This window comes from Eurypyga helias, unplaced genomic scaffold (genome assembly GCF_000690775.1).
Source record: "Eurypyga helias isolate BGI_N326 unplaced genomic scaffold, ASM69077v1 scaffold42089, whole genome shotgun sequence".
Taxonomy (NCBI): domain Eukaryota; kingdom Metazoa; phylum Chordata; class Aves; order Eurypygiformes; family Eurypygidae; genus Eurypyga; species Eurypyga helias.
In genome coordinates, this window is record NW_010272186.1 from 1 (window position 1) to 15,077 (window position 15,077).

The 15,077-nt window shown below is 46.6% G+C and overlaps 1 protein-coding gene across 1 annotated transcript; it reads right to left on the minus strand.

The window, feature by feature from the left end:
* Positions 1–288: 288 nt before the first annotated feature.
* Positions 289–15,048, minus strand: LOC104515176 (unconventional myosin-VIIa-like; the record flags this gene model as incomplete). Its single annotated transcript, XM_010159055.1, has 19 exons — positions 289–408; positions 935–1,018; positions 2,073–2,189; positions 2,902–3,087; positions 4,214–4,320; positions 5,473–5,560; positions 6,098–6,211; positions 7,747–7,852; positions 8,287–8,442; positions 8,558–8,711; positions 9,222–9,379; positions 10,190–10,314; positions 10,857–11,047; positions 11,143–11,312; positions 11,427–11,553; positions 11,826–11,943; positions 12,198–12,368; positions 13,692–13,919; positions 14,878–15,048. Coding segments are annotated over 19 exons (2,691 nt in total), but the record flags the coding sequence as incomplete, so codon positions are not given.
* Between the last annotated feature and the right edge of the window lie 29 nt (positions 15,049–15,077).

Below are 15,077 nucleotides of genomic sequence, written 5' to 3' on the forward strand. Positions count from 1 at the left end.
CCAAACCAGTCTGTGAGTCTATGGCAGGGGGTGGTGCCCTCATGTTTCTGAGATGGCAACATCTCCAGAACCTCAGGCTTGCTCGTAAGTTGGATGATGGATCAAGTGAGAGCCCTGATCCATTAGGCAGAGCAATGAAAATCCAGAAAAAAAACGTATCAGGAGTTTTTCTAACAGACCACTTTCAGCCCAGAGAGTCCCTGAGACAGAGTGTGCTGGATGCATTTAATTTTGCCCGCCCAAGTCAGTACTTGGTCTAACTACCCCAATAATCTTGAACATTCTTACCAGGGAGGTCTCGCAGAGCAGCTTGCTTCCTCTCACCAGATTGCCGATGGTTATATGGAAGTACGTGTTGCCACTGCTCCAATTGGAGATCTTGGTGAAGGGGTGAGTGATGAGAATATCCTGGTGGGAACACAAGACATGCACTCAACACACAGGAGCCTCAACTTTCACAAAGGTCTGTGAGGACCTCTCATATCGCCATTCACTTTCCATCAAAGCAGACCGAGGATGTCTATGATGAAACTGTATCATGGCCTCGTGGAAATGGCAGTGGGATGCAAGACTCTGGATCCTCCGGTGCTTGTGGAGGACTGACATACTAGAATGACCATGTAGCTGGTGGAAGTAGCTAGTAGGAGCTCATTTACTCCATCTCCTGCCCTAATTAATGTCTGTGAAAGGATTAAAGAAGGATTGTGTGTATCTTCCAGTTACGGGGCCCTAATAGTTGATGCTCCCAACCAGCTGGGCTGGTTCTGTGCAGCAGTGAATTTCTGTCTCCAGGAACATTTCTGGCTACCCAGCCTTTGTAAATAGGCTTAACGAGAACGCCTGAAAATCTGAACAACACGCTTTTTGGGATGACATCTATGAGAGGTGTGGAGTGGGCCCAGGAGCATCTGGTGAAGACCTCAGTTTTGCTTACCTTGGTTTTGGGATCAATGAGGCTGACTCCATGCTTATTGATGGCAATTAGAAGGATTTCTGGATAATTTGGCTCTGTAGTTTGCTGTTGGAAATGAGATGAACTGGTTAGAGGATGTGTCATGCAAAACCAGACCCCTTCCTATTTCCTCTCTCCTTGTCTTCTGCCAGAATTTGGTGGCCCATTAACTGCTATCCAGCTTATCCTTTAAAGATAAACATAGAGCTTATTAAGGTGTCAGCAATAGTCAGGGCTGTCTAGTGAAGTACAGGTCTCCTAAAGGCATGATAACTAGTGGGTTGCTGACAGCATTAAGTTCCTTGCCATTGGCATGGAAGAGCTGTGACAGGCTGGCTAAACCCAGACATCTCCTTTCCTCTCCAGTCCCTCTCATCCTCCTCATGCTTACTGCTGTGGACCTCCAGTCCAAGACTACACTGCTCTGTCCCCTTCTGATCTTTACATTCAATTTTGTTCCTGTGCTAAACTCTTCTCCCAGCCATGAGGACCTTCGTTTTGTTCATTGATGAGGTAGGGCACAGGTGATGGGGGCTCAGTCTGGCCCTGACACAGATTTCTTGGCTACCAAGTCACTTCTGGTGGAAAAATTAAAGGATATAATCAGATCCCTTGTTTCAACTAAGAGGGACATGACAAAAAATAGAGTGCCCAAGTTCAAGGAACTGATGAGTCATTTCATCAACTTGTTTCCAGCCCACTGTGTGGTCATTGACAAGAAGGAGTTGCAATAAGGTGTCCAGAGTACTTGGACAGACTTCATAATTATTGGCCTTTACTCTCTTTGATGGGAGCCTGGTGCCGTGGTGCGTGGTTCATGGTGTGTGCAGACATTCCCTGGAAAACTGCATGTCCCCTTGGCAAAACAGAGAGTGGCTCTTGGCTCTTCAGCAGCACAGCTACAAATGCAGACCCAAGGGCTGAGATATGCTGAAGCTCTACTCTGTCTGTGTGAAGAGGCAGGGCAGCAATAAATGACCATTATTGGTCCTTTACTGATGGAGAATCTCACAAGCTCGCCTGACACTAGTACAACCCTGTATACCTGGAAACCCTCTGAGATACAGGGCTCCTGACCTTGGCTCAAAGCTGCCAGAGAAACCCCAGGCTGGGCAGGTACCTTCACTTCGAAGAATGCTGATCCAAACGTAGGCCACTTGAAGATAATTTTAAGGAAGGCAAGCTTGGCTTCTTCTCTTGTTTTGCCTGCGTGCTTATTGTAGTATGCCACGATGGACTGCAACAGAGAAAACAGAGCTGGAGGGTTTGCACCACCTAGCACCAGGGATGTTTGCAGGGAAGGGGTATCAGTCCCACAAAGATGGTCTATTACAATCTCTGCTCCAACAAACACTTCACAAAAGTGCTGGCTGGACACTGGTGCAGGGCCTGGAACCAAGACAGGTCCTTCTCTCTTTAGATGAGCTGAGCTGGTGGCTCCATTAAAGGGGTTACAAGTTTTAGTATTTTAAATTATGCAGCAGAGGAGACAGAGACCTTAAAGCCAGAGAAGCTAGTAGCTCGCTGGCTGGACAGGAAACAGAGAGGACTTACAAGACGACTGGCAGTGAGACATGTATGCTATTTTATGGCTCTAGACCTCTCTGCACTCGTGCCACAGCTTTTCCCGTGTAAAGCAGAGGGAATTACCCCTCTACTTGGCAGTCTGCCTTAAGCAACAGACCTTTGCATGAGACGGCACTGCATCTGCCATACAGACCCCTGCAGCACAAACAAAACCCAGTGCAAGGCGCGTGTGTATGGACATGCATGTACATTTCCTCCTCTTGGTGATGTTGGGCAGGCTGCAGCTCTGCTAAGGATCAAGAGGGACCATGGGTCACTCATTCCAATAGCCCTGCTTTGATATTGAATATCAGACAAATCACCAGAGAGGCTGAGCATTCCCCCACCCAGGCCTGGCATGTGACTAAAGCTGCTGTTTTTACCCTTTTCCAGTCATCTGGAGAGAGCTGCCGGACGAGGTCCTGAGGCACCAGCTCCTTCAGGAGCTTGGGGATGCTGGGGAAATAGGACTTGTCATCCTCAAACTTCACCCGGTAGATGAGAGCTGCCAGCTGCAGGACCTCTTCCCGTGTGCACTTGTGGTAGCCACGCAGGTACTTCGGTAACTCCTGCATGGGGGAAAAATCAATCCAGAGAGAGAGGGGATGACAACAGGCATTCCTCCTCAGAAGCTAAATGGAATTTGTGGAGGTCTCCAGCCCCTGGATAAGATGCTGTGCCCTGGGAACACTCACAGCACTTGTGCTGAGTGTGGTGGAGAGGCAGCAGCTCAGCTGGGGCCACACTAGGTGTTTAAAGACTCTCTCTGTGAGAGAGGTATCATGTGTAAACCACAATCTTGTTCACCCTCCCTCACAGGGGTAACGGGTTTAAATTGAAAGTGGGGGGGGTTTAGGTTAGATATCAGGAAGAAATTCTTCCCAGAGAGGGTGATGAAGCACTGGAACAGGTTGCCCAGAGAAGCTGTGGATGCCCCATCCCTGGAAGTGTCCAAGGCCAGGCTGGATGAGGCTTGGAGCAACCTGGACTAGTGGGTGTCCCTGCCCATGGCAGAGGAGTTGGAACTAGATGATCTTTAAGGTTCCTTCCAACCCAAACCATTCTGTGATTCTATGATTCCAGGAAACCCATGTCTAGTAATGGCCACTTGGAATTAAACAGGTTTTCTGCAATTTTAAAAATCTATTTCCTCATTACTGGAAGTGTCTGAAAATGTGTCAGGTGACTAACTCAAGTATTAAGGGATACAGTCATACTGGAATAACCACTTTATGCAGGCAAGAACACAGGGAGTGTGTTTGAGTGAGAGAGTGTTCTTTGGGACATGAAAATGTTTCTTCCATCCCAAAAGAAACAAGAGCAGAAGAACTGTAACTTCCTACCTGACTGCTGGGACCATCACAGCTCATCCCCATGAATGGAGGTGGCTGAAAACCCTCAGGATACTTCTAAATTCAGCCTCCCTGATGAGGATGCCAGCAGGACATGCTCTCTCCTGTTTCTTGCTGCCCACCCAAGAGCAGCTGGCCCAAATCCCAGCTGAGCTGGATACAATCAAGTGCATGAAGGCTGTTCCTTGTCATGCAACTCAACAGCGCTCTTTGTAGTGCTCTATTTAAGGCAAGAATTCTTCCTATTTAATGCAAGACTTTGTCTATCTGCAAATGGACAGTCTTTGTAACCCTTTCCTAATTCCTTCCAAATCTCCACTGCTATTGCAGGCTACCGGAGTACCTGGTAATAGTGGAAGATTGAGTCTGCCATTGAGTCTTTTCCAGGCATTGTGTTGGTCCACAGTTTCTTCATGAAGAACACTTGGTAGGTGAGGGAAGGCACTATACCTGTGCAGAAGAAGAGGGCGCAGCTATGTAAGAGCAATGCTGTGAGTACCACCTGGTTGTCACAACCTGCAGAGACAGGGGCACTGGCAAGGACAAAACAGCTCTCACATTGCAGAGAAAACCACATCTTTCCCCTTCAGAGCTTTAACAACAGAAATTGTGTCTGGATTCATTTGCATGGCTGTACTTCAATGATAATGCTCATGTATCCACAGCAACGTGGCCAGCAGGTTGAGGGAGGGGATTCTCCCCCTCTACTCAGCTCTCACAAGAACCCCCCTGCAGTTCTGCATCCAGCTCTGGGGCCCCCAACATCAGAATAACATAGACTGGTTGGAGTGAGTCCAGAGGAGGCCATGAAGATGTTCCGTTGGCTGAAGCCCCTCTGCTATGGGCACAGGAAGAGTTGGGGTGTTCAGCCTGGAGAAGGGAAGGTTCTGGGGAGACCTTATAGCCCCTTCCAATGCCTGGGGAAGCTGACAAGAAAGCTGGGGGGGACTTTCTACAAGGGCAGGGAGTGACAGGACAAGGGGGAATGGGTTTAAATTGAAAGTGGGGAGATTGAGATTGGGCATCAGGAAGAAATTCTTCCTGGAGAGGAAGGTGAGTCACTGGGACAGGTTGCCCAGAGAAGCTGTGGATGCTCCATCCCTGGAAGTGTTCAAGGCGAGACTGGATGAGGCTTGGAGCAACCTGGTCTAATGGAAGGTGTCCCTGCCCATGGCAGGGGGGGGGGAAATAGATGATCTTTAAGGTCCCTTCCAACCCAAACCACTCTATGATATATCTAATGCAGGACAGAGGAATTGCAGCCTGGAATCACCTGTGTCTTGCAGCCGCTGATACATCCAGCAGAGCTGCAGCCAAGGCGAGGTGAATCCCACCACCAAAACCTTCCCACCTGCCTGCCCTGGAGAGCTGCCTGCCAGCAAGTACTCTGTGTAGGGGCCATGTCTAGCCCAGAAGAAGAGGACTTGCTGCTCTTGGACACATCATCTCCCAGGTGATGTCCCCAGGGCTGGTGCAGACAGCACACCCACAGTAGTGTGGCCCAACACATGTGGCCAACTGTGTGATCAGTCTTGTTTGAAAGAGCTGGAGGACTCTAGGAGGGCTCTGCATAAACCACAAATGGAGAAAAGTCACTGTTACCATCTTTTGCTGGTCTTGCTTTCTTTATCCAATCCGTCAGGTGCCTCACGAAGTCAAAGAAGAAGTCTCCCTCGGGCACACTGATGACCTGGGGGACACAGCACAGGGTTACAAAGGCTGAGCAAGTGGCAAGCGGCCACAGGCAGGGTTGGTCATAGCCCCATCTCCTGTAGTTGTTGCTCACTGCATTGTCCCGTTTCCACTGTTGTGTTACAAACTGCTGACATGAGAAAGCCACTGCCAACACTTTGCTGCAGGCTCTGTCTCTAATTTCTTACTGCAGCTTCCTGTTTGACCGGAGCATTTATTTCCCTTTCACAATTACTATCTCCATAGATTTCTCCCAGGTGCCTGAGGCAGCTCTAAGATGCGCAATTTTCTTACTTAGTCCTTATAAACCCAACTCAGCAACAGGCTGGGAGAGCTTTGTCCGTGTTTTAAACCCTTTGGGATGATCGCTGTAGGTCAGGGCTGTGGGTCTGCAAATCCCACCTCTATTAGGTTGGATCTGATTTAGAAACACCACCCCGCTTGCAGAGAAATGCATCTCACCTGACCCACCAGTGTGTACCCACTGGCCAGTGGGTCACCCCAAGTGCCTCAGGGCTACCCCAGCCTCACTCACCTTGTCAGAGATTTTAACAAAGAGGCTGAAGCCTTCAGAGGACTTTAGGAGCAACCTGTTGGAGATGTTCTGACAGAAGTCCTTGGCTTTCGTGCTGGACTCCACCTCAAATGCCTATAAAGAAAGGAAGATCCTCACCACTGCTACCTCAAGGTTAATTTCCACTTTATGCTTTCTTTGAGGAACTCTAGGATCAGACACAGGAAGGGATTTAGGTGCCAACCACCACTGAAGTCAATGACATTGTGGCTCTGGGCATGGAAGGGGTGTTTGCAGAAGCTCAGGTTGATTTGTCCCAGCTGTCTCATGCACAGATGATGAGGAGGTCAGATGCCTGGCTTAGACCAAATGCCTGACTTCTGGAGAGCTGAAGAGTAGGGAGATGACTCCTGCTTTACATGTGGATGGAATATCTAAAGGACTGTCCAACCTGCATGCACGTCCCAGCCCTTGTGTTGCCTTTTTAGCTGTGCTCAGCATTTACATCACCTCAGTTTTGCTCTGCCCACTTGAAGAGATCCATTTCATAGCAGTTTAAGGAGCTTAAGCTTCTGACCACCACCTGCATGACTGTGTTAGCCTGAACCACCAAACCACCAGGACCCATATTACATATCCTACGAGAGACTGGCCTGGAGCTCAGTGCTGTTGATGTTCAGCAACCCTTTGGTGCAGATGCATGTTGTACTGTGGTGATGCTCCTCTGCCAGACCACCTGTGCGACTTCCATGGCCAGAAGGATCACACCAAAACCATCCAAATGGAGAAGACCCCACTGCCTCCTCCTACTGCCTCTCACACAGATGCATGTGTATAAAGCAGTGTCATGCTTATTGCTGGTCACTTAAAAAAAATACTCCCGGCAGTACTCTCAAGTCTCCATTACAGATAGACAGGGGCACTCAGAGCTGCTGGAAAGGAATCATCCTTTTCTTCCATGGGTGTGCACTGTTTTAAGCATAAGCCCACTCGGAAATACAGGAATTTAGTTGTGCTCAAAGGCATGAGGAGACAGAGATGCAAACCTCACAGGAAGACTAATCAGTAGCATGAGACAGCAGTGTCTGCAAGGACATGTGTATCTGCTATGCATATAATAAGGCATCAATATAATTAGCTGTCTTATTAGTGTGTAAGATGCTTAATGAGAGGTTCCCGAGTGTAGGTATGATTTCTGTGTCATATCAGGTCAGAAGGTATAATTTCAGTTACCTACTTGCCAGTGCTGCCATAGCCTGCCCAGTCTCCAGGGTGCCCCATCATGGTACCCCACTGGGTATAGTTGGGTGGACAATATCTCTCAGTCTGGGCTGGAAATAACTGATATTCAAGGCTTGTGAACCATTGAGAGTGAATGGAGGTGAACCCACATGGTCTCCTTCTTCCTGGGGTCTTTCTCTAAAGTCTCCAGTGAACACCAGCACAGCACCCATGTCTTGAAAACCGTAAACTGCAGTAAATCAAACCATTGAGCTGGTTGGAGTGGATAAGGGTGGATTTTCCTTACACAGCTCTGATTCTGGCCCAGAGTCTCCTGGGAAGGCTGAGTTTTTCTGAATCAAAATCAATATTAGCTACTTCCAAGGTTTTAATAAGAAAATTGACAGCTATCCTGACAGAAATGAAGAATTTCCTTCTCCCACATTTACCTCATCTGTGTCATCAGGGAAGTAAACCTTGTGGAAAATTTGGGTGGTTTTGTGTTGAATGGCTTCCACTTCTACCAGATGGGGCGGGTACTTCCTGGATCCATTCCTGCAAAACAGGAGATGAGAAGTGCCACCAGCATCCAAACAAGAATGTTTTTTTTAAATCTTCCATTTGAATACATTTATTTGGAGTAATTTTGGATAATTTTGTTAGGGTTCACAACCCTCCCCACCCTGTCCCCCCAGAAAAAAAGAAGAAACAAAAATTGGAATAGGGAATATGTGTTTGCTTAGGTTGTAGGTGATTTAAATGGAGTTGGCATGGCAAAATCAACTTACTTAATCTCTATTTCTTCCCCAAACAGTTTACCGATGACATCTTCTAACCAATGTCTGTTTTGTTCAGCTTGGTTGGATGCAGAGAGTTTCGGAGATTTCACTACCCCCCACCCCCCCTACACAAAAATATTTCCTTCTTGTACTTTGTCACACATATCTGGATGCTGTGGCTGAGGACTAGGAGGTCTTTTGGTGCCATACCTCAAGGCTTTCTGGAGTCTCTGGATGCAGTCTGCCGCCAAGGGGTGATGTTTCCGGGACTGCAGGAACCTCTGGACATGGGGCAGGAGGATGTTACTTGGAGGGAAAAGGCCTGTACACAACCACAACAGCTCCCAGCCTTTCTCTTCACTGTACCTACAGGAGGAGAGACCCAGGAAGAAAAAAAATCACTCATGGCATGGACATTCCAGATCTGTTTTGCCCAACACAGGCCAGTGCATTTGGGCCAAGAAGAACAAGTGACTCTTACTTGATGTGGTTGTCTGTGAGCTGCTTGAGGGTCTGGCAGTAGATTTCATCCTTCAGGGGTTCAGCTTTCAAGGCACCTTCAAATATTTGGTCTGTCAGCTCATTGACTGAGCGGGTCCTTTTTGATGGGTAGTCACCCATATACTTCAGCACTGGTGGGAGGTAGGAGTCAAGGATCAGCTAACTGGAATGTTTGAGGAAGCCTTTCCCTTTGGGCTCCCATGCTGCGTACATTCTGCTGAGTAAGGGATATTCAGGCAAACCCTGTCCTCGAGGCCATGTGAACTGGTTTGCATCCCCACTGATTAGGGCTGCAGCCTTCCACAGCACAGGCATTTTGGAGAGACACAGCTGAAACAAGCCAGAACAGGGCCGGTGAGTTAACCACTAAGCAGTGTGGACCAGCAGGACTCAGTAACCTGTTTCCTGGCCCTCATTTATTAAGAAGTAAACACCCCTCAGATCTTAAGGATGCTTAAGTAGAGATTTCAGGATCAGATCCATCTCCAAGCCTGCAACATGGTCTCAAAGCCCATAAGAGGGACCACAAACTTTTCTTGAGCCCACAAACTTTCTTGAGCATTTCTTGAGCCCTAAAGAGCCTGCTTAGCCCTTTGCCTGTCAAACCTGTTCACCAAGGGCTGCCCTAGTCAGTGGAAGGATATCGATGAAGGCCATGCAGGCTTCTTGGGACAGCTCCTCGCTGCCCAGGATCTTCTTCAGCAATGGCTGTTTGATGGGCTCACGGGTGTAACACCACAGCTTGTCCTTCCCACGGCTCTTGGTGATCATGACCCGGCTCAGGGTGTGTTTAGGAGGTGGCCTGGTGGGAAAAGGCAAAGCAAGAGGAAAGGTGGAGAGGTTACAGAGATAAAAGGGACAGCTTGTGGCCCATGTTTCACCTGGGAATGTTGCTCACAATACCTGGCTAATGAACTATTACACCAAATGTGACTTCACAGTTTAGCAAGTATCCAGCTCCAGTTCTGCCCAAAGATAACCATTTGTACTTTCCTAGGGCTCAGAAAAGTCCCTTAAGGACTCTACCCAAGTACTGACACCAAAACAATCTTTCCTGCCCCGAAAAGCTTCTAAATGCAAGAGAAGGATGATGACAATGGATGGTCAGGGTACTGAAAGAGTATTGCCTAGCAGAACAAGCCTAAGAGGGTGAAGACATCCCAGAGGATCTGGTCTGCCATGTTTGGATTACCAGCCCATCGGAACAGGAGTGGGAGTTTTGGGATCAGCCAGGTCAGCTGTGTTCACCAGTGGTGAACATTTAAATTTTTGGAGCTGAGATGAAGATGCCCATACCTAAATCAACTGCCTATATGGTCTGAGGCTTTGTGTGTGATCGTAGGAAAGGAATATCAGACCACTAACCACAGCCTCCCACATAATACTAAATTTCTGTTACACCCCTGCTGAGCCAATCTGAAGAAACCCTTCATAAAACCTTGTCTGTGGAAAACCTACAGCTCAAATGCCACAACCTGAACTGGAGGTTGCAGTTGTACAAAGTCACACAAAGGGGATATTTGGACTATTTTCCAGTAGCCAAAAATTTCCCGATTCCCAAGCTACCTGGAGATCAATTCCTATAATTTCTGAGGATGATTTAAAATATCACCTAAAATAATCATAGGAAAATTCCTCCAAGGTGTATGGCTTTACTCTCTCTTCGCTGTCTGAAACTGCCAGCTGAGAGGTTCTGATAACATCTTGTCGTTGGTCAGGGGTCATCGTGACCAGTGCCTGTGGGATGAAAACGTCTCTGTCACCTGGTGTATTTGATATAATATATATCTGATGTATTCAGAGGGAGGAAGCAGATACAAAATGAAAAGAACAGTGAGTGAATAAGAATAACCCATTAATTCCAGTTAATAGTCAGTAAGAACCATGCAATTGTCAATTCTCTGTGCAATTCTCAGTCACTAATGCAAGGAATAATGAATGTTTCCACAGTGTGGGTCATTTCCTAATGAAGATAGTATGCTTTGCATCCTACAGCTCCATACATGAATGTAGTGGTTCCCTCCACCCCCAAATACACCTTCACGTAATCAGGGCAGCTAGAGGGATGTAGCAGGATTCATGGATATTCCAAGTCACAAGCTTGTGGCGTTCAAAGTGACAAGGCTGAGATCACTTCTGACCTGGACAGCTTGTCACCTCTCAGCCACTTTGGTTTCCACCTTATCATCAGGGAGACTCTGGCCAGATATAAGCTCTTCAGGAAGGCCTTGACCTCCTTGGGCTTTGTGTCTAGTTGTGCCGTTCTGAAGACAGCTTACCACAATCTCCAGCGGAGGCATGGTGACAGTGGGCAAGACGTAGACAGAATCGGTTGGGAAGTCCCCTCTCTGCTTGGTCCGTTCATTGAAACCATTAGCCCACCCTGAGTTCATCACATGTTCTCCCGTGTCCTGGTCCAGAACTATGAGGTCTCCTTTGAGGAAGCTGAGGAAGCCGGATTCTTCTCCCACTGCAAGAAAAACAAGTTTGATTTTTTCCCCCCAAATCCCTGAGGGATAATCAATCTATCTATATGTTTACCACTGGTCTGGCTCATTTACCTACCAGGATTTGGGTTGTCTTGGAGAGTGACCACATACTTGGATCTTTTCCTTAGTCCTTCAAGGAAGGTCACCACTAGGTCCCGGATATCCTCCGCATTGTTGGAGGTGAAGGTGTATTCATCACCTTTAATGGTGGCCAAGGTGAAACTCTGCCCTTGCAGCTTTCCCCCTCTGGGATATATTTTTATAGGAGACATAAACAGAAAAGATAATGGAATCAAGAGGCCAAGCCTGGAAAAGGAGTGGTTTAGGGTGAGATCACCAGCTAAGTCTATTCTTCCTTACCTGCTGCTTGACACAGCCGTGATCTCTGGGAAAGACAGCTCTAAGAGAACCTGCTCCTGTTCATCCACAAAGTACACCCCTGTCCAGTTGACAGCTACAATCACATCATTTTTAGGCAGGCTTGGCCCTGGGTTGAAGACAAGACATACAGTCAGTTCACGAAGGACATAGAAAATATCAAAGAAAGACGCAATGATTAAGAAAATGTTAATTTTAGTAAGAAAAATAGTGGCAGACTCAGAGCTTGAGCTATGGCTAATCAGGGTGTGCCAAAAAACAATGTATCTGAAAAAGATCAGCTAGATGGTCCATTAAGTCTTCTTCTCTGTGGAGCCCCTATCTCTCCTTCCTTTAGCTTTGGAGCAACTTCTGCTCCAGGGATGCGCTCTACTGACTCACCTGAGAATTTGAAGGCTTCGTAAAACCGAGAAAACAGCAAAGGCCACTTGAAACGTGCAAAATCCACTACCTCTTCCTTGACTTTTTTGGGGTCTGCCCTCTTCTGAGTATAAATTCCCTACAGACAAAGCAAATTACAACCAACATGAAGCACAAACCCTGCTACAGCCAGGAAGTGAGAGAACAAAATCAATTCATGTCACCTGAAGATCTTGGAGCTAATAATATTTTGGGTCTCAAGGAGGTGAAGGGCCAAAGTACAAACCCTGCCGTTTTATTTAGCTTCAGGACAGGCTAAGACCTGATCTATGGTGTCTGACTTATGTTTAAAAGGCACACAAAGCTCTTCTCCAGGTGATCTATTGTCCCCACCTTTTTATGTGCAGCTATAATGAGCTGAGCCCATTTTTCCACTGTTTTCGAAGCTGTGATTTCTCGGTCTGGGATGTAGGATGGAATTAGATTTAGCAGCCTTTCCAGTACCATCTCTGACCCATAGTCCACGTAGTACTGCTGGGATGCCAGCTCTGCCAGATCCTCTTCCTGTGGGAACCAAATAAGCCAAATTAATGCTGTTACCAGGCTATCAGCTCAACATCCATCCCCCACCAGTCAAGGAAATCTTTCTGGAGGCTGGTTGCTTCAGAATGGTGTGGGGATGTTTCCTTTCAGCGGAACGTCACCAGCGCTTTTTGCACATCTGGATTTCAGGAGATTGACCACTAAATGCTATGATTAAGCCTTAGCATGTTCAGTGACTAGAATCATGCAATGATTCAACACAGAATCATTTAGGTTGGAAAAGACCTTTAAGATCATTGAATCCAACTGTAATAACATGTTTTTCTCAGTCTTTTCTTGCAGTCCAGTCTGCTTCTGATGCCTGCAGTCAGCAGTGGGGTTTTTTGTTATGGTAGGCAGAGTTTAATGATTGAAAACTGCATATATCCATCATTTGTCATACTTGAGAAGCCCAGCAACTGAAGCACCTGTGCATAATGCAGAACTGTAAAATGTCCTTCAGTGCAGGTACATTCCAAGCACTTTGGGCCGAAATAACAGAGCTACTGGTATGATAATTGCACAAGGAGACCAGGAACAAGTGAAGAGGAGAAAGAAAGGGCAGGACTTCTGATAGGATTAAAGACCTGCAGTTAACGCAGTAATAATAGGAAAAGATGACTTAGTTCCCAAGGTGACTGGACTCTACTGGTCCACAGGAGAATGATTAAGTTTTGGGGGAGATATCTTCAATCTGACACCTGGATTGTTTTAAACACAAGCAAAACAATTATGTGATGGACATGGGCAGAAATTTTGATGTTTCTTGAGATGCTCATTTCAGTGGCACTGGAATAATTCTGTAAGTTCCCAGAGACTCTAGAGGCGTAGGTTTCTGCTGCTAGTGTCCCTGCAGCATATGGCAGCATCATTGGGTTTGTTTTGCATGGCAGAGGCCTGGGTATGCTGAAAAGCAACTCTCATGTCTAAGGCTTAGCATGGAACTAGATGATCTTTAAGTCCCTTCCAACCCTAACCATTCTATGATTCACCAAACAGGATCCTGCTGTGTACTCCTGATCTGGTTACAGACTACCTGTGGCCCTCCAAACTATGGCTGGTGGATGAATTGACTCTTCAGGCTCCCATCCAAAATTCACCGAGAGAGTGCTCATGCAGCACCTGGGACACTGACCCCAGGCAAGTGAATCTGATTCCTGTAGCTGCTGTTTCCCAAGTGAATACCATAATCCCCAAGGTAGAGGGTGTTCAGTGACGAAGATTTCTGAAACCCTTTGGCGAAACCTATTTCACCATGTCGAGGATACATGTTGGACCAGATCGGTAGCTGCTGATGTCACATACCTTGTCACAACGGTACTCCCCAAACTTCACCCCTCTCACGATCTGTTGGTAAATGAGGTTGGTGGCCACATTGTCCTCACTGGGGTTGTGCCAAGGAGTGAAGATCTCCTTCCTGAAGAAGAGCCGCCACGGCGCGTTGCGCTCCTGCGCTCCCTGCTCTTTGGCGTACTGCTCGCACTGAGACACAGCATCCATCACATGGTCATTGCCGCTCCCCAGTGAGGAGACCTAGGGAAATGTGGCATTCACCCAACTAGATAGAGATATCTATCTCTGAGACACTCATCCAGACTTCCTTTATAACCAAATTAAATCAAAGTATTTATCTCTACTAGCCAGCCAAGACTGAACAGTTTTGAGCCACAAATTCACACCCAGAATGAAAAGAGAACATCAATGTGAATTAGCAAAGCAAACAGTCCCATCATAAAATATTGTTTATTCATATTGTGCTTTGAAACACCCTGTTTCAAAGTCATAGACTCAGATCCAACCTTGTTAAGCATCAGAAAAATTGGGAATAAAAAGCCTGTCCTGTTCTAGAAGATTTAGTACCTCTCTCTTTTCACTGTGGTCTGGCACGAGGCCCTAAAGCACGATATTTCCTCAGAGTGAATATCCCTGCATGAATGTCTACTCAAAAAAGACCAAGAAGATGGAGTATAAACCATTTTCTTCTCCTTCCACAGGCAGAGGTGGCCACATGCAGCGGTGAAATTATACTTAATCCTCTTACACAACAGCTATAAGAATAATTCTGTTTCATTGTCTTGCAACTGTTTTCTCTACCTGATCAAGTTTTATTTCCCTTCTCATTTAACCTCACTTTTATTTTTATAGAATTTCTGAAAAAAATATATGGTTTTAGTTTAAATAAATCAAATTAAATGCTAGTGCAGATATGGCAGTTTGTATTTTAGCTCCTTTTGGAAGCTTAATTTCAACCATCATCTTTCCAATTAAATGTAATTTCTCCCTTGCATAAAAATCCAGGCTGTTTGTTTTGCTGGAAATTTGAAGTAGCAAATCATGCTGGCATTTGTACTGTAGAAATTTTCCTTCCTGATGCCAAGGCTGGCCATTGCTCAGAGCACAGGGTTCTTCTGACCTCTAGAAGGCATGTGATGACAAGGAGAACCTCCCTCTTCCTTCACAAGGTTAGTCAGGAACATAATTTAAGACATACCTTGTCAAAAAGTGCAATGTAAAGCGAAAAGCCAAATCGATCCTTCAGGCTGATCTTGTCGGCCAAAGAATTACAGAGCTCTTTGGCAGTTGTTGCAGAGTCGGTCAACAGTGTTTTTGTTGTCCCATCCATAAATGTGACAGGCAGCATGATTGGTTTCTTGGATTTGGTTGCCTGATGGATTAAAGTAGAACTTTATA